The sequence below is a fragment of the Ahaetulla prasina genome, chromosome 1, assembly GCF_028640845.1.
Source record: "Ahaetulla prasina isolate Xishuangbanna chromosome 1, ASM2864084v1, whole genome shotgun sequence".
NCBI lineage: Eukaryota > Metazoa > Chordata > Lepidosauria > Squamata > Colubridae > Ahaetulla > Ahaetulla prasina.
In genome coordinates, this window is record NC_080539.1 from 300059451 (window position 1) to 300079450 (window position 20000).

The 20000-nt window shown below is 42.3% G+C and overlaps 1 protein-coding gene across 1 annotated transcript; it reads right to left on the reverse strand.

The window, feature by feature from the left end:
• Nucleotides 1–16466: 16466 nt before the first annotated feature.
• CCDC177 (coiled-coil domain containing 177) lies at nt 16467–19198 on the reverse strand. Its single transcript, XM_058165518.1, has 2 exons — nt 19167–19198; nt 16467–19005 (listed from the first exon to the last, which is right to left on the reverse strand). Exon 2 carries the CDS (start codon nt 18984–18986, stop codon nt 16974–16976), a length of 2013 nt encoding a protein of 670 aa, XP_058021501.1. The 5' UTR covers nt 18987–19005; nt 19167–19198; the 3' UTR covers nt 16467–16973.
• Nucleotides 19199–20000: the final 802 nt, after the last annotated feature.

The window sequence follows — 20000 nt, forward strand, 5'->3', positions numbered from 1 at the left end:
TAAACGGTGCCTCCCACTCCCAATCCCTCCAACCGGCGCAGCAGGATACCATGGTCGATGGTATCAAAAGCCGCTGAGAGGTCTAATAGGACCAGGGCAGAGGAACAACCCCTATCCCTGGCCCTCCAGAGATCATCCACCAACGCGACCAAAGCCGTCTCAGTGCTGTAACCGGGCCAGAAGCCGGACTGGAACGGGTCCAGATAGACAGTTTCCTCCAGGTGCAGGGGAAACTGATATGCCACCATACTCTCTACAACCTTCGCCGCGAAGCGAAGGTTGGAGACCGGACGATAATTACCTAAAACAGCCGGATCCAGGGAAGGCTTCTTGAGGAGGGGCCTCACCACCGCCTCTTTCAAGGCGGCCGGAAAGACTCCCTCCAACAAGGAAGCACTCGTAATCCCCTGGAGCCAGCCTCGTGTCACTTCCTGAGTGGCCAGCACCAGCCAGGAGGGGCACGGGTCCAGTAAACACGTGGTATTGGACAAACCAAGACTACATGATATTTTAGAACTATTTAAAATCGTAGTATAACTATGTAGCTTTCCCAAAGCTGCTTTTTGGAAACCAGTGGTGCAACTTTTTTATTTCATGCCTAAAATTTGGCTGCTTCTCCCTGTGAGTTTTTTTTTTTCTTCATTACACACAAACAAACAAGCTATTGAACTCAGATCAGGCACTGGCTGTTAAACTGATCTGTTGATAACAGCAAATTGAAGTAGCCACTAACCATACCTGATATTAGCAATAGTGGTGAATATCTGTAGCTCGGGTGTAGAATGAGGGTGAAGGTTCATTCTCTGAGCTTGTGGGTTGGTTTCTAAATGTTCAGAGAGCAACCCACAAACAACAAACCCTTATATTAGCCAGTGATGGTTAACCTTTTCAGCACCGAGTGCCGAAACTGGAACATGTGTGCGTGAGCATGTGTGCCAGAGCACTATAACCCAGAAGAGAGCAGCTGCCCACCATGTGCATGCGCACCGGCCAGCTGCTCTCTTCCGGGTACCATCATGTGCATGCACGCTGAACAGCTGATCTAGACCAGCTGGCCGGTGCGCATGGGAGAGAGCAGCTGGTCAGTGCATATGCACATCAGACCAGCTGTCCAGCATGCATGTGAGCGATGGAACCCAGAAGAGCAGCTGGCAACGGCACATGTGCCCACAGAGAGAGCTCGGCGTGCCACCTCTGGCACGCATACCATAGGGTTGCCATTGCGGTGTTAGCCTAAAGCCTCAATAGATGTTTTCTTCAATTGATGTAATGGAAGGGCATTCCCTTAAAAGTCTTTCTCACTTTCCATTAGCCTTTTTTTTTCCAAACAGAAGAAACCTAATGAGGTGCAAGGATGGGGAACCATGGGAAAAAGGCAAGGATACTGAAGTTTCCCAAAATTTATTAGCAGTTAGCTAGGAAGATAGACGAAGGCTAAGTCAAACGTAACTGAGGAACATTTGCTCCCTCTAGTGGAGCCCAATAATAATGCATAGATTCTAGCTGTTACTAATTAATAACAAGCTTTTTCTTCCCATCAAAAACAAATAATGTGATCGTTAACAGACAAGAAGTCAGCAGAGGAAGTACTTTTCTTTTGCTTTCATCTTTGATATCCAGTGGGTTGCTAAATATATTTTCATGATTGTAGCTGGTGTTGTATTTTATAAAACAATTTCAGTGTCTATACCAGGAAAACATTTAAATATATTTCTTGAGACAGCTGAATGATGATACTATTACTATTTATTGGCTGAAGCATCTTTAAGGATGACCAAAACAAATTAGTGAAGGCTTCTGTCATCCTAAAAGAGGACTGATGGTGAGCTGTCAAATAGGATGAGCAAAGAATTGTGAAGTTGTAGTGCGCTCAATGGAATGTATATACAGTGGTGTTTTCAGCCTTGCATTGCCTTTCTCTGTGCTAAAGTCCCTGCAGAATTTAGCATTTCATCTGAACACCCCAGTTAGAAGACTCATTCAGACTGGTAATCAGACCATGATTTGGAATATTTAGATAAGCTTGGGTGCCTTTAGACCCTTTCCCCCTCCCCTTCCCTCGTCCGTTACTGTACTTCTGACCTCCTTTATGGCTTGCAATTGTTTTGATGAAAATAGCACTTTTGTAAGCCAATGTTCTGTGAAATGTAGTGGATGAGGCTCAAAATAATTGCTTATGGCAAAGAATACAATGGTGGATATTAAAAAAAAACTTTCTGTCTGGCTGGTATTATTTTGCATCTAATGTTGAATTCCAGTGCCGTTCCAATTCTGTACGTGTGTGGTGATTGTATCAAGAGTTTCATATGTGATTACACACAATCAAACAGAAACAGAGCTCTAGAATCCCCACAGTATATATATGAACATTTCAACTAAACCATGGAATCACCAACTAACATAACTAATCAATGGAAGGAGGATTAGATTACTTTATAAGGAGGAGAAGCATGTTAGAAAATCCACTGATACACAGTCCAAATGGATGATGAATTATGATTGGAATTGGCCTGCAAAACATAAACAGCACTATGATCATTTGGGAGACTTTCCTCGCATTTATTTCTCAGGCTATATCAAACACTTCTTGGTTTGGATTCTTTCTATAACTGTTTTAGTCCTCAATTCAGTCTGCCAATCGCCTAGCAGGGGGTCTCCAACCTTGGCAACTTTAAGACTTGTGGACTTCAACTCCCAGAATTCCTCAGGGAAGTCCACAAGTCTTAAAGTTGCCAAGCTTGGAGACCCCTGGCCTAGCCCTAGAGAGCAATTGAAAAACCAAGCATCATGCATAGACCTGGGTTATGGCATTTCCATTCTTAACATTTGTGGCTGAAAGAAATTGACAACACAATGGCAGCTTTAAATAAAGAGTAACATTGAATTATTTAACATCAATTTAACAGAGATGTACTTGGGGCATAGCTGTGTAGATTCTCCCTATGCAGCATTATGTAACTAATGCTGCATAGGGAGAGCCTACATAGCTATGCCCCGAGTACATCTCTATAAGAGATTAAATCTGTGCTAGTTACATAACAAAAAAACCTAACAGTAATGTCAAGAACTAGAATGAATCTGATATCACATTCCTATTAATACAAATAAATATTCCACCATTTTTCTTCCTCTATACACTTACATTTTCACAAAATTAAACATCAGTTTGCCGTTGCCTATCAATTTTCCATTATTTTTTTCAAACATTGCATTGTAAAAAGGAAAAGGAAAAGATTTATATGATCTGAAGTGAAACCAAAATTGTGTGAATGATTATTTCTCATTCAGTATTTCCATCAAGGTTTGCTTTCTAAAGGTATGTGTGTAGACAAACGGAAATTCTGATAATACGGCATTATTTTGATGAACATATACCAGAGGTGATTGGCAAAGGGTATTTATACACTCCATTGAATTTTGATTGCAAGATAACATGTTAAACATAGCAATGCATTACTCTTTGGAAAAATCTAAAGCCAAAGTCTTGGTTTTGAAAATATATAAATAAATTATGCTTTTCAACATTTTCAACCATTGTCCTATTAGCATCCTGATATCAGATATCACATCAAATATGGGAGTTGTGGATTAAGCAACTTTGTGAATCATTTTCAGACCATCTTCAATATTGAGAAACTATATAACTCAGTTGAGTCTCTATTTCACATTCATTCCAATCAGCCCTCATTTATAGAGAGCATGCTACTTATATTGCCTGCTAACAAAACTGAAGCTTTGAATTTACAAAACCCAAGTTCAATTATAGCCTTTTCCTTTAAGAGTATGGGATAGCGGAACAAAGCAAGATGGGAAACCTGTTGAGAGCAAGATAATACTAATTGGGTTCCCACATGTGTGCTAATCACACATAATGTGGCTTGGGTTTGGCTTAGCATAATATGTGAACCCTGCCATGAATAAGAAGTACCTAATTATCTGAATAAGTCTGATAAGAGAGCTTCATTTATTCATGTATTCCGAGATCACAACCCCTCAAGCACAATATAGCAAAAGTCTCTGAACTAGAAAAGCTTTGTGATTCTATAGAATGAGGGGGAAAAGCTTTCACTGCTTTTCTTCTAAATCTCAAATAAGTAACCCCCTGGCTTTCCAAATCTTACTGAAATACTGTGCTAGAATCCCTTATGTTGCCTGGGGATGGTGGGACTTGAAGTTCAGCAACCTCTAAACAGTTGGTTATGTAAACACATTGCATTAATATTAGAAAGAACATTTTAAGACATGAAGAGCTACCTGGCTCCCTCAGTCACCATCTCTAACAACAACAACAACAAAAAAAACACTTGGAAGAGAAATGAAGCTGCCCTGAGGACCAAGAATCAAGGCTGAACAAAATTAACAGTCATGAAGCACTGCTCTATTATGCTTGCTCAAGTACCTTGGCTTTGCTCCTGCCATGGGGAGAGACTGTTCTGTGCGCAGCTTCAAATGGAAATGTAAAGAGGCACAATGGGCAGGAAGAAAGCAGGAGAGATAAATTCAAATATCTTTGAGATCTGTGAACTAAAGCTGTCTCTACTGGGACCTGGTTCACTGGTGTACAGATTTAAACACAGACTGTAAGAACTGAAGAAGAATTTTGGTAGCTTAATGTAGCTCAAAGGTGAAATAAACTTTAGGTTTCATTTTTCTCTCTCTCACTCAGATCAAGGATGAAAGGAAAAGGCACTGTGACAGATGAGACTCTTACAAAGATCTGCTCAAGAGCATGAAGGACACAAAGTGTTGTACAGAAAAGAGAGGTGCAGATAATTAATCCCATTACATTTGACAGACAGCTATAAATGAGAAAATGAATGAAGACAGACAGACAGACAGAAATGGTGAAAGAGAGGAGTCTTCTCCAAAGATTCCACATGGACTTGTGAATTGATGAAATTATCTTTCTAAATCATCTGGCCAGGTAGCCTAAACAGGAGGAGAAATCAAGTATTGTTTCTGATTCTTATTCTATTGCTTGCCCTGTTTCTACAGATAGTCCACCAATGGTGATGCCTGGAGTGTTGATCTAACTTCATCTTCTATTACTAATATATCTTTTAAGGTATCTTGCAAGTTGACACCTCCGTTACACAGAATTTCAATATATTCCTTTTACCTTCATTTGATCTTCTTTAAATAAGTTACTAACTGTCCATTGGTACCCTTTAGCATATCAATTTAAAGTTGGAGCATTCGTCTGAGTTTGAAGATCTTTGGAAGGCTTACCTTGTTTCTCTGAGAAGATTTGAGGTAGTTAACTTGTGAGAGTTTTATCCTTTTACTTGATGTTGGTGTAGTTAACTTCATTCCAGTCACCAAGCAGATACCAATTTTCATAAGCAAAAGATGTTAATTGGTCCATAAGATACTCAACAAATTTTGGTTTGTCTTCATTTGGTACATAAATGATAGCTACCATTGTTTTTATCCCATTCAAGTCCATTTCTATTGCTACAAATCTACCATATTCATCTGATACTACTAGCTTACGTTTAAGCTGAGATTTTAGATATAAAACAACTTCATTTCTCTTGTTTAGTTCTGCTGAGCTAAATTCTTCTCCTAAGCGTTTATTAACCAAATATTTTCTTTCTTCTATTTTAATATGTGTTTCTTGAAGGCAAATTATATCCAAATTTAATTTCCTCAAGTAATTGTAGGAGATGACCAGTCTGAGCCTGAGGGAGGGGTTAAACATTGTCCTCAGTCGAGTCCAGTGATGGGATTCAGCCACTTCGCACCACTTCGGGAGAACCGTTTGTTAACTTTCTGAGCAGTTTGGCAAACTGGTTGTTGGAAGAAATCATTAGGGCAGAGAACCGTTTGTTAAATTATTTGAATCCCACCACTGGTCGAGTCCCTTCATGCCCATAAGATAGTCCAGCCCACCTTCAATTCTATTGACTCTTATTTAATGCCAATTTGATTTGACTGCTAAATTCTTGTAGAGAGCTTAACCTTGCAATAAACCCTTATATACATTTGAATATGCGTTTCCTGATTTCCGTGCTTGATAGTAATGAAATACTTTCTTTTGCTTTGTGAGGATGCTGGCCCTATTAGTGTTCCATGTTAAGTATTTATATTTCATTTTTCTTTTTATTTTAAGAGGATGATGAATCCAAATCTTGTACAGGTGCTCCTTCACTTCTATGAAATTCAGTCTAAATCTTTTTTCTTGATATGCGAAGTTCACTTCTTCCAATTTATCCCAAAAAAATGGATTCCTTTTCTTTTAAAAAAATATTTGTCAGGAAGGCATATGCTTTTCTTTATCCTCGGGGTTCTAAGGGGGATTTCTATGAAAACTATTATTTCTACATGATCAATTTGCAATTTAGTCTTAAAATGACAGTCTTTTATTCTCCTATTTTACAAAATGGACCAGCACGTACTCAGTCTGATGATGTTCGTGTATTTTGGTTAAGACGGTGATAACAATAAAATAAAAACTGGAGTGGTAAACTTATAAGTAATTTTTCTGTTACATTTCTATTTCCTAGGCCATATAGTCCAGTTATATTTTCTCCTTACAATTTTCAACTTTGGCTTTCCAGTCTACAATCACAAGCAGCATGCCCTGCTTACATGTTCAGTCACTCATCGGTTTGAACTTGACCATGAAACTTATTAACCTCCTCTTTTTCTGCATCAGTGTTTGAAATATAAGCATGGATAGCTATCCTATTGATGGGTTAGCCATGAAGTCTAATGGAAAAACTATATAATTTAAATTAAAACGTTGCTGTTGAACACCTGCAGACATAAAGAACATCACCTTTTCCCCCCTTTTTCTTTTAGTTTGGATATTTTTTGTGTTTTTATTTTTAAAAAAAGTAAATCATGCTTTGGTTTTGCATTGTTTAAGGACGGCTTACAAGCAAGTGATATTTCTACATTTTATATCAGTAAGTAAAAACAGAAATTGAGCTGTGTTAGATGGCACAGCAGCACTAGAGAATAAATTTCAAAGACAAAGCTCCCCAGTTAGGCTAAGGGCAAGATTCTTATTATTCCAAGGAAGATTTCCATGAACTGCCTGAGGTTTTAAAATGATTTCCCCACACCCCAATATTCAGGTCTGGACAAAACAAGTGCTTTTGTCTATGCTATATTTTCCCACCTAAATTATAAGGGAAAAGTTACCTGTTTTTCTTGTGTGTTCCAAAGAGTTGTAAGGAAACATTAAATAGCAGTAAAAGATCATAAAATGTACAACCATTAAGGGTTTTTATGCTAGAGGGAATTTGATTTACAGCACAATGCAAGACTTGGGAGGGGCAGAGCTAACAAGAATTGGATGAATACATTTGGATCAAAGGGATAAATCTTGGGTTACTATAGCAACGATGCCAACAGCCTTACCATAAAGGCATCAAGCTTTTGAAACACTAAGCAGGAAGGCTTCATTTGTTGATATTTTAATCTCTGGATTATCATAGTTTTCCGTTCGTGTTGTATGATAATTTTTATCTTGTGTACTAATCACTGAGTTGAGAGTGATTGCATTTATTACATAAATAAATGCATGTCTGGAACTGTATCCTGCTGAAACCAAATAGCAATGTAATTTAATTTTGGATATATAAAAATAGCTGTATATTTGGAGGGTACGGAGTGGCTTTTTCCAAAGAAGGAGAGAAATAGAATGTAATGCTGCACATTACATGCTCTGCGTTCACATATTGTTTTAAAGCTTTTGTTTGTTTTAACCACTATATTTAAACTAGCCCCAGTGGTCTTGGTCACTCACAATGCTAAGCCACAATGTTAACTATGATCTGCACATCATAATATTTATGTTCACATGGACAACTAAACCTAACCCAATCATATTATAGATCACAACTCCTAGCATAGCCTGATTGCAGCTACAAGCCTATGCATCTGGAAATCACTAGATGGGGAAAGCCTATTCTAACTGATGCTCCAAGCCCAGGCAGTGGCACCATCTGTTCTTCTTTATTACCATGCCAGACTATTTGAAACTGGTGCAGAACAGCTGCTCACTGAAGCCTTTGTGGGATCCCAAGAGGCAATAAATTCAAACAGGACAAAAGCATTTGCTCTTGGTTCATCCCTTTCCCTACCCAACTTCTCCAGAATGGACCTTAAATGTAATGGCAGCATGTTTACTTCTGTTTGAGCAAGATGTATTTCTTTTCCTATTGCTATTTGAGGACATCACACACCTGTGCTACTGGATATAAGCAGGGGTTTGTAAGAAGTAAGTTGTTGTTCGTTGGGAAGTCGTGTCTGACCCACCATGACCCCATGGACAATGTTCCTCCAGGCCTTCCTGTCCTCTACCAACCCCTGGAGTCCATTTAAGCTTACACCAGCTGCTTCAATGACTCCATCCAGCCACCTCATTCTCTGTCATCCCCTTCTTCCTTTGCCCTCAATCTTTCCCAGCATTAGGCTCTTCTCCAGTGAGTCCTTCCTTCTCATTAGGTGGCCAAAGTATTTAAGTTTCATCTTCAGGATCTGGCCTTCTAAAGAGCAGTCAAGGTTGATCTCCTCTAGGACTGACCGGTTTGTTCACCTTGCAGTCCAAGGGACTCGCAGGAGTCTTCTCCAGCATCATAGTTCAAAGGCCTCAATTCTTTGGTGCTCAACCTTTCTTATGGTCCAACTTTCACAGCCATACATCGCAACTGGGAAAACCATAGCCTTGGCTAATCGCACTTTTGTTGGCAGGGTGATGTCTCTGCTTTTTAGTATGCTGTCTAGATTTGCCATAGCTTTCCTCCCCAGGAGCAAGTGTCTTTTAATTTCTTGGCTGCAGTCCACATCTGCAGTGATCTTGGAACCCAGCAAAATAAAATCTATCACTACCTCCATTTCTTCCCTATCTATTTGCCAGGAATTGAGAGGGCCGGATGCCATGATCTTAGTTTTCTTAATGTTGAGTTTCAAGCCAATTTTCGCACTCTCCTTCTTCACCAGCATCAAGTGGTTCTTTAGTTCCTCTTCACTTTCTGTCGTTAGAGTGGTATCATCTGCATATCTGAGGTTGTTGATATTTCTCCTGACAATCTTAATTTCAACTTTTGATCGGGGTGAAATGTAAAATTTGTTACTATCGGTTCTGTGGGTGTGGCTTGGTGGGGGGGGGGGTAATGTGACTGAGTGGGCATGGCCAACTTTTTTTTTTTACTTTTAAAAGCATTTTTTCTACGACCTCTTCGGCCGAAGAGGTTGTAAAAAAATGCTTTTAAAAGCCTATGATGATCAGACAACTCAGCTGGAATCGCCAGAGGGAAAAAAGCTTTTAAAGGGTTTTGACAATCCCAGCTGAGTTGCCTGGTCGCCAGAACCTTTTAAAAGCATTTTTCTACAACCTCTTTGGCCGAAGAGGTTGTAAAAAATGCTTTTAAAAGGTTCTGACGATCAGGCAACTCAGCTGGGATTGCCAGAGGAGCCTTTTAAAAGCTTTTATTTAACAACCTCTTTGGCCAAAGGGGTTGTAGAAAAAATGCTTTTAAAGGGTTCAGCCTGCGGAGCTGGCAGTGGAGTCGGACAATGAGGAGGCTGGGGAGGACAATGGGTCAGTCTTGGAGTCAGGGGAAGGCCTGGACGAGGGCTCTGCGTCTGAGGCAGAGATGGGGCCAGGGCCATCTGGGAGCGATGCACGGACTCTGGAGCCTCCAGAGGCAGACAGCAGAGAGCAGAGGAACAGGAGGAGCCTGTTCCTAGTGCATGCATGCGAAGAGCTGCCAGAAGGCAAGAGCAGCTAAAGCAAAAAGGACGACATGGGAGTAAGGCCAGGACATGACTGGCCCCTCCCATAAGGCTTAAAAGAGCAGCAACGGCTCTTGGGTTCTTTGTAGGAAAGCAACGTTGCTACAATTGTTTCTTGTCAGCATCTCCTGTGTCTGAACTTCGTGGGGTCCTTGCCAAGAAAAGTCTTTGGCAGGGTGCCAAAAACGACAAAGGTTTGTGATAAAGCTGAAGGACTTTTTCTGAAGGACTTTGTTTTGGACTTAATTTGGACTAAACTGAGAATGAAGTAATTCTCAGCTGTTCTAATAAAATATGTTTGTTTAGGCCTGATTGTGTCTGGTAAGAACTACTTGGGCCTAGGTCACAACACCTGTTTAAAAATCCAAACAGGGTGTTTTAATTGTGAGGATATGGAAAAACCAGATGGCCCATGCAATAACATTGTATATCCTTAAGAACAGCAGTGAAGACCACATTCACTTGAACTCCTGACATTACCTATTTGGGTGATGAAAGATCCGAAGCTCAGAATACTTCACGCACTCATAAGATAACAAATATCAGGAACTACCAAGGACTCTTCAGTTCAGATCTGAGCTACATACATTCTCTTCTATTGGAAGCATGTTATATATAACCTATATTTCATCTGCTAAAAATAATTTTTACATTTTATTCCACATCTTTTTACCTTTCTGCTCACTTGTTTGTTTAGATTTTACCTGTGCTTCACCTTTCTAATAACATGTGGCAGCTGTTGTGACCCAGGCCCCAGTAGTAGGTGGTAGGAAACTCAGTCAGTGTAAAAACAAACAAACTTTATTCAAACAGCTGAGAATTACTTAGAGAACGTAGTTCAACTAAATTAAAGCAAATTTCACCCAACAACAAATTCCTCAGTCCTATTACCAACCTTGGTCCAATTAGGCAAACTGCCAAAAGTCTTTTTTGGCAAAAGTTCAGAAGACACCAATAAAAAATAAATGCAAGAAAACAAAGTTTTAACGTTGTTTTCCTGCAAAGCCCAAATGCCATTGCTGATCTGTTTTAAGCCTTATGGGAGGAGCCAATCATCCCGAGTTGTCCTCTTTGCTTGAGCTGCTGTTGCCTTCTGGCAGTTCTTCTCATGCATGCATTAGGAACAGGCTCCTCCTGTTCCTCTGCCTCACTACTGTCAGACTCTAGAGGCTCTGGAGTCCGCACCTCACTCCCTGATGGCCCTGGCCCCACCTCAGCCTCTGACACAGAGCCCTCATCTGGGCCTTCCCCAGCCTCCAGGACTGGCCCACGCTCTTCCTCAGCCTCATCACTCCTGTCCCGACTCCATTGCCAGCTCCACAGGCTGCTGGCGAACCACAACAGCAGCCACAGAAGCTACCTAGATGGGAAATAAAATTTCCAGAGGGTCTTTTTTTTTGGTGAGCATGGTCTGTTTATCAATAAGATATTTTGTGTGCATATGCTCAAGTATAATTTTAATGAGAATGGCTAAGCTTTTCACTATGTGCTTTGGGCCTCTGATTTTGGTCAATAAATCCCTTATTGCACCAAAGAAAACATGATAGAATGTTATTGTACTTCAATGCATTCAAAATACAGCAAGTATAATGGCCTCTACCTAGAATCGAACTCACAGCATAACATTAACTGTTGTTGCAAGTACCAGCAAGATACAGGAGATGGAAAGGAGTCGTGGTTCTTTGGAAGCTTCTTTTAATGTGGGATCCTGGGAAGTAGAGATCAGCAATGTCTGAAAAACCTTATAGCGCCAACCCGTAATTTAATATTAAGTATCAATTTTGTATTAACTGTCCCCCAACATGGCTTTAATGGTGACAGAATATAAAATAATAAATTAAACATTCTAAATGATGTTTGTTGCCCCCCCCACAAGAGTTCTAAATCGAGCATCCAGATTATTTTCATACTCATTTCGCCACCTGCTTTGTGCAGCTACACAGGACAATGAATACTTAAAGAGTTACTGTACTATACAGGTAATCCTTGACTTACAATAGTTCATTTAGTGACCGTTCAAAAGTACAACGGCACTGAAAAAAGTGACTTATGACCGTTTTTCACATCTACAACCGCTGCAGCATCCCCTCGGTCACATGATCAAAATTCCGATGGTTGGCACCTGGTTCATATTTATGATGGTTTGCTGTGTCCTGAGGGTCATGTGATCCTCTTTTGCATTTCTGACAAGCAAAGTCCATGGGGAATCCAGATTCACCTAACAACCATGTTACTAACTTAACAAATGCAATGATTCACTTAACAACCGTGGCAAGAAAAGTCGTAAAATGGGACAAATTCAGTTAACAAATGTTTCACTTAGGAACATAAATTTTGGGCTCAGTTGCGATTATAACTTAAGGACTCTGTATTGAGTCTGTTATATTTCCTTTCTCTGCAATTGCAGGACATCCATCATAAAGGATATTTGCTGTGCTGTGGTAATGAATATATGCACGAAGTGTATGAAACCTAAGAAAAATACTCTATAAAGATAGAAGAAATTCAAAATGAAACAAACAAAACATCATCATTCAGAGATGGCCGAGTTTCTTTTCCTATTAGCGAACGCTACCTTTCAGGTTTTGGGGGAAAGATGTGTCCGTTTAAATGAATAAATCAGGGGTCCCCAACCCCCTGGCCGTGCAAGTGCTGGGCAAACACATGCGTAGCTCCACTTGCACAAGCAGCACATGCGTGCACAGCTCCATTTGTGTGAGCTGCGTGCACTCATGCCCACCACTTGTGCAAATGGAGCTATGTGTGCGTGCACCTGCCACTCACACAGAACCATTCCCTCTCCACCTCTCCCCATCCACCAAGCTGGAAAAGTTAGGGACCACTGGAATAAATGATACAGAGCAGACAGTTCTAGATACTTTTTTTTCAAATAAATAAATAAATCTCTCAGCTAGCTCAGCCACAGTTGTGTCAGACGCTGTGAGAAGAAACAAGCCAGCTTGGTTTTCTTTCCACCCGTGACTTCATTTATTGGGTCTGCTACAAACTGGGTCTCAGTGATAGTTGAGGTCTCTCTGTACAAAGTCAGCACAGAGAGCTGCTGCCTCTCAGCCCCTTTTAAACATCCCGCGCTGCTCATGCCCCGCCCCATGGCTGAGCTGCTCCGTTGATTGGACGCCCAGCCGCTCTCTCCCTCCTCGTCTGACAGCCCCAGCTGCCATCTGCCAGATCCTGGAACTAAAGCAGCTCTTCATGACACCTAGCCCTCATCTCCCTCTATCCTGGCCGCCAGTGTGATAGTCCCCTCCCCCTGCTTCCCAAACGCAGATTCTTGCAGCCCTCGAACAAGTCCTTGATAATTCATCCTTTTGGATCTTTGATTGGGGCTCTTCCCAGGATCCAGCTCCTTGTAGCGTCATGTGTCGAGCCGGAGCTGGGCTCGACAAAATGTTTGAGATTATTATTTATTTTTATTTATTTATTTGATTTTTATAACTGCCCATCGCCACAAGTGACTCTGGGAGACGTACATCATTATTAGAAACTTACCCTATTTTCCCCAAAATAAGACATCCCCTGATAATAAGCCCAATCGGGCTTTTGAGCGCATGGCAATAAGGCCAAGCGTTTATTTCAGGGTTCAAAAAAATATAAGACAGGGTCTTATTTTCAGGGAAACAGGGTAATCATTGTTAGTTTCAGAAAAGAAGCCAAAGGCTGGATGGATATATCACCTAAAGCAGGGGTCTCCAACCTTGGCAACTTGAAGACTTGTGGACTTCAACCCCCAGAATTGGAGGTTGGCTGAGGAATTCTGGGAGTTGAAGTCCACAAGTCTTCAAGTTGCCAAGGTTGGAGACCCCTGACCTAAAGGCCTTGTGTGGCATAGCATGCTTTTCTCACTGCAAGATAAACACTAATGTGTGTGCGTGTGTGAGTGGCAAAAAAAAAATTAACATCAGACATTTTGTGATAGGTAGGAGAAGAGGATAGTCAATAAGCAATAAAGAATGTCTTGAAAAGCCTCAATATTAAACTTTCACTGTCCTCCATAGCTTCACAAAGCAGATGGCAAAATAAGAAAATGGAAATAATCTGGATGTTCTGTTTATAAATCTCTGTGGGAGAGGTTACAACAGCTAGGATGATTAATTTAGTAATCATTGTACATTCTGCCAGCATCAATGCCATTCGGGGGGAGGGGAATAGTTGATAAAACATGGTACATAACACTAAAACAGGCACTATATGGTCCTAAATTCAACAAAACAAAGGAAACCAATAAAAAATGAAACAAAAATATAATATCTATTTAGTTTCAACATGAAATCACCATAAACCCAATTTAAGCGAGGAAAAAATTAATCCACTAAAAGACAACTAATATAGTAAATTATAACATGGCAACCAGATTAAAAAATGCTGCTGCTCAACCATCTGGGATTTACCTCATCTGAACCCCATAACCTGGGAAAAGAGCCAGGTCTTGACTGGCTTTCTAAAGACCGCAGATTTCAAGGACGACAATATGGAGTGGGGGTGGGGGTGTCAGGTTGTCCCAAAAGCAAAATATCAAACACACATGAGTTTTAGTTGTAGATAGATGAAAAAGCACAAGGGAAGCCAACAAACACTTTCCATGGATGCAGCCCTTCTGCAAATGAAATTTTGCCTACCTGTAACAGAATTTCCTCTATAAAATAATGCTGATTTTTTTGTAGCATGGTGCCCTCCAGGTAAATTAGCTCTCATGATTCTCAACTATTGTGTGTTTCTCACACTAACTAGGTATTTTGGAAGATGGAAGTCAACATATCTGGACAACAAGAGGTTGAAATAGAAAACTCTACAATAATCTGACTTCAAGTGCCTCACCAGATTTTATTTATACTGTACATGTGTAAGAATGCATCCCCTTGAACTTAACAATATTCTGACCAGCTACAATGTCATGTTTTAAGAAACACTTCCTTTTTTCAGTGAAAGACTTCTCTTGGTTTTTAATTGAAGGACCACTCTTCAGTAAAATCTAAATTTGGCTTGACATTTAAATTGAATTAAAGTTATATTAGTCAATGTAGTTTACATGATTTGTTTTTGATTGCTTAATAACATGAACCTGTATCAAATGCAGTTTCCAGCCAGAAATTTGCACTTATGATAAGTTTAGGAATTTAAAACCAGTAAACTTTATCCACTACGGTTCACTGAACAGTCAGCCAGATATTTAGATTGGATTTGGCATTTTGATCCATCTAATCAGTCTTTCTCATTTACCTGGGATAAGCAAATACTGTTGTTTGATGGTGTTCAGGATATTGTCACAGGATATAAGCTACTCCAAGTAAATCTGCCTTTTGTAATCATGTTTATTCTGAATGCACTCAGTAAATTTGCAAGTTTACACATTCCAAACCCTGCACATTTTGTGTGTATACTATCCAATGCCAAAACACGACTATCATACCCTTTAAGCAACACAATAAAAACATTTCAAATATACCATTCAAGAGGCTTCCTTTTTACAAAAGGTATCTGGCATATGGTCTCAAAGTATAGGCTTGTGACCCAGAAAATTGCTTAGAAGGGTAGACATTTTTGATATATCTGTCCATTTTTAAAGGAAATTTTGCTTGCAACATTATCCATTTCATAATAGCCATTTTTAATACCATACCATGATGCTCATCTTTAAATCCAGGACAAGATCATATTATCCTGCCATATTCATGTACAGATGTCAATGAGCAGCTGGAGATTACTTTCGCATTGGCAGCAGGAGAGAAGCATATCTTGCTTCCATATAACCCAACCAGCCTCGTTTTCCACTACTTAAGTGCTAGTTCTTTCTCAACCTCATTTCCAGCATCTGCTGCCTAAAATCATGGCCTTATTTAAAAATAGGCCCTGCCTTGGAGCTTTTAAAGCAAACCTCTTCTAAACTTGTAAAATACCACTTGGATAGTGAGATGTTCTGATTTTAACAGCTAAGCAGAGAATAAATGTGATTTATTTCTGCACAGAATTCTCATGGGGTTAGACATCATTAAAGATATTCCACAATTAATAAAATGTGCTTGCCTGTTGAGCAGGGATATTACAAAACATACTGATTTCAAAACATGTTAGTATATTTTGTTATTAGCCCCAACTGAGACATCCTTGACATATACAAGTGCATCAATTATAAGTGTTAAGCTGATGAATGTATATTATTAATCTATTAGATTTTCATAGACCTTTCTCTGCAGTGTTATACTTACTTTTTATCCAAAGATATCCTTTTATTATGCAAGTACACTATACTTAGAACACATTTGAATGCAGCAAGATGATAATGTTTTCAAGTTGACCCAATAGGTTTGGCATAATTATTTGCATATATCATTACTGATGTTAATAATAATATATATAAGGTTTACTCTTTTCATTGTGAATCTTGAGAAATGTAGATGATGAGATCTAAGTCTTCTCCCAGATATTGAAGCCAGGATGTTAATTATGGGAGCTCTGGCATTGGTCCCTGTGATTATGGAAATTTAATTGGACCTTCACTTGTTTTGTTTTCATTTGGTTTTAATGGAAAGCCTTGTTTTTTTTCCGTTTGCTTGTTACCCAGAATTTCTTTGGAGAGACGGATAGCCATATTAAATTGATTAATACATAAATAAATAAAAGTCAATGAAAGGGATTGTATAAATGACACTTTCTACACATTTGCAATTTTATTGGAACAAGTTTTTCCACATGCTTTCATGTCATGAATCAGAATTTCAATTTTGTTATTAAAATGTTACAAGGCCGAGAGTTTCCAACAGCAAGGATAAATAAAGTGCACCACATGGGCCAAATAAACTCTTTTCAAATATGGACACATAAGAGATCAAAAGTTCCATTGCAGAGTGACATTCAAATTAAGACTCAGCTATATCAATATGATAATACTTCATTTGAACTTGAGGGAACTGAAATGGCCCTTGAGGAGGGGAAGGAATTCTTATTATATAAAATGTATGTATCTTGATTTCTTTCCATGAAAACAGTATTTTATTCAACAGAGGAAGGGATACATATTTTCTTTGTATAGATAGTTGAAATATTTTTTTGAATATGTATATCAAGAGCATTTGAAAAAGGTCTATGAAGTATATGCCCGAGTTTTTGTGCTCCACAAAATAATAAAGTTTTTTTTAAAAAAATCTCCCAATTCTGACAATAGGCAGCAAAACAGAAATCCCCACCGAATCCCAAATAAAAAAGACAATTCATTTTTTAACTAGGGTGGCCTGCAGTTCTGCCTCAAAGGCCATCTTGTCAAAGGTACGCATGTTCATCTCTTCCCGGACTTTTTCCCTCACATGGAATGATGCCCGAGCCACAGATTTTGCACTTTCCAAGACATTTTTTTTCTCCTTACAAATTTGTTCACTTCGCTCCAGCTTTTTCTCAATAGACAACAGGATCTCCCTCCGGCGGATATCTTCACACTCATCGACTTTCTTCTTGTTTACTTTCTGCATCTTCTCCTTTTCCAGCCGGTTCTGCACCACCTTTCGAGCTTTCTGCTGAACAACTTCCTCAGCCACCTGAGTAGCATGCTGGAGCTTCCTCTCAGATGCTTGGGCTAAGGCTCTTATGTGCTCCTTCTGCTCCTGGTCTTTGCGTTCTGCTGCCAGCTTGGCCCTCTGGAACTGCAGATCTTCCCGCTTGGCTCTCTCTCTCAATTCCTGGTTCCTTTTCTCAATGAGCTGCTCATAGTTCTCTTGAGCTTTGCTCAGGTTCCCTTCCACGGTTGCCCTCAGCACTGCCCGCTCTTCGGCCTCCTGCTTAGCCAGTCCCTTGAGAATGGTTTCGTGTTTCTGCTTGTCAGCTTGATTGAGCAGCTTCTTCTCTTTCTGAATCAGCTGTTCCTTCACAAGCTTCTTCTGAGCTGCCAAGGTGAACTTTTCTTGCAGGAGCTGCACCTCTCGCACCTGGACTTCTTTCTTGTTTTCTTCCTGAGCCTTCAGGTTGTGCTCTTGGTGGCGTTTCCTCTTCCTGTCCTCCAGAGCAGCTTTCTGCAGCCTCTCTCTCTTCAGGCGCTCCTGCTTCTCCACGTGTTCCCGCCACTTCTCATCCTCCATCAAGGTCTGCCTTTGCTTCATCTGGACAGCCTCCTCCCAGGTATGGGTCAGCCTGCCACGTCGCTTCTCCAGCCGGGTTTCCCACATCCGACGGCCCTGCAGCAAAGCACGCTGCTTTTCCCGCTCCTCCAGCTCCCTCCTCTGCTCCACCACCCTCCTCTGCACATCCCACTGGAGGTGGGCACTGTACCGCTGCTCCTTCCACAGGCTCTCCTCTTGGTGCTTCGCTATCATCAGGGCAGCAATTTTTCGGTCCCTGTCGGACACCTCCTTGAAGCCTTTCTTCTGCTTCACTTCCCTGACAATCCTCTCCACTTTCTGGGTGGTTTGCGGGGAGTGGCTCAGGTCACTCAGGCTGAAACTGCGGCCCACCAAGGAGGTCATGGTGGCCACACTCTTAGTCCTAGGCAGCCCCTGGGTCCATTTGTCTCTGCCACTGTCTCCGCTGTAGGAAGAAGAGGCACCCGAGTCAGAGGAGGTCTTGGTGGAGAAACCCTCTCTCCTCTTTTGGAGGGAATCCAGGGAGTGGCTCTTCTTGGTCTTGGGACCACTCAGAGGGGGAGGGGGAGGGCCTCCAGCCGTTTTGGGCTTGCCAGCCGGAGGGCAGCTCCCATCAGGCAGGGTGCTTTTAAAGGCCGTCCTGGAGGCCGGGGAGGAAGGCAGGCTTCCGGTCAGGACAGGCGTGAAAAGCCTCCGCTTCTCCTCTCGGATTATCCTCTCCCTCTCTTCCCGGCACTGCTGCAGCTTCCTCTGCCGATCCATCTCGTAGGCCTCATAGAGGCCGGCGGCTACGCGCATAGACTTGCCGGGGGCCTCCTTGATCAGCTCGCTGAGCGGCCGGGGCAGAAGCTCCACCGGCTTGACGGCACTTCGAGCGCAGGCTTCAAGGGAGCGGGGACTGGTGAGCACGTAGCGGCTGCCTTCGGCTTCCGGACAGTCGAAGTTGTACAGATCCAGGTGCAGCATCGGCGACTCTTGGCGAGCTTTCTCCGGCTCTCCGATTCGAGGAGGAGCCGCTGCCGGAGGGGAGGCGGCCGGCTGAACTGCAGCCTCTGTCGTCGCGGAGGTAGCGGCTGCCGCAGGCTCTTCTCCCCCCGCGGCACCCCCGGGATCGGGGCATGTTTCCTTGCCAGGATCCGCTACCGGATCCACCATGCCTGGCTCCCTCCAGAATCTGCAATAAAAGTAGACAATTACAAAGGAGAGGCAAAAAGAACCAAGTGGGCTTTTTCTGCAAAAAGAAAAGAAAAGAAAAATAAATACAAATCCCCCGTCTGTCTCTCCATGCCCGCAAAAAGGCGAGAGAAGCGTCGCCGCAGAGGAAAGCAGGTTCACCGTTGCTGCAGCGGTGGCGAAAAGTGGAAGCTCCGAGTAAGTCCAAAGGCACCAAGGAGGTCATGGTGGCCACACTCTTAGTCCTAGGCAGCCCCTGGGTCCATTTGTCTCTGCCACTGTCTCCGCTGTAGGAAGAAGAGGCACCCGAGTCAGAGGAGGTCTTGGTGGAGAAACCCTCTCTCCTCTTTTGGAGGGAATCCAGGGAGTGGCTCTTCTTGGTCTTGGGACCACTCAGAGGGGGAGGGGGAGGGCCTCCAGCCGTTTTGGGCTTGCCAGCCGGAGGGCAGCTCCCATCAGGCAGGGTGCTTTTAAAGGCCGTCCTGGAGGCCGGGGAGGAAGGCAGGCTTCCGGTCAGGACAGGCGTGAAAAGCCTCGCTTCTCCTCTCTGTTTATCCTCTCCCTCTCTTCCCGGCACTGCTGCACCTCCCTCTGCCGATCCATCTGGTGCGCCTCATAGAGCCCGGCGGCTACGCGCATAGACTTGCCGGGGGCCTCCTTGATCAGCTCGCTGAGCGGCCGGGGCAGAAGCTCCACCGGCTTGACGGCACTTCGAGCGCAGGCTTCAAGGGAGCGGGGACTGGTGAGCACGTAGCGGCTGCCTTCGGCTTCCGGACAGTCGAAGTTGTACAGATCCAGGTGCAGCATCGGCGACTCTTGGCGAGCTTTCTCCGGCTCTCCGATTCGAGGAGGAGCCGCTGCCGGAGGGGAGGCGGCCGGCTGAACTGCAGCCTCTGTCGTCGCGGAGGTAGCGGCTGCCGCAGGCTCTTCTCCCCCCGCGGCACCCCCGGGATCGGGGCATGTTTCCTTGCCAGGATCCGCTACCGGATCCACCAT

Excerpts from the sequence above, each read along its gene's own strand:
- CCDC177 (XM_058165518.1), bottom strand. The coding sequence starts at position 18,986 with ATGGTGGATCCGGTAGCGGATCCTGGCAAGGAAACATGCCCCGATCCC.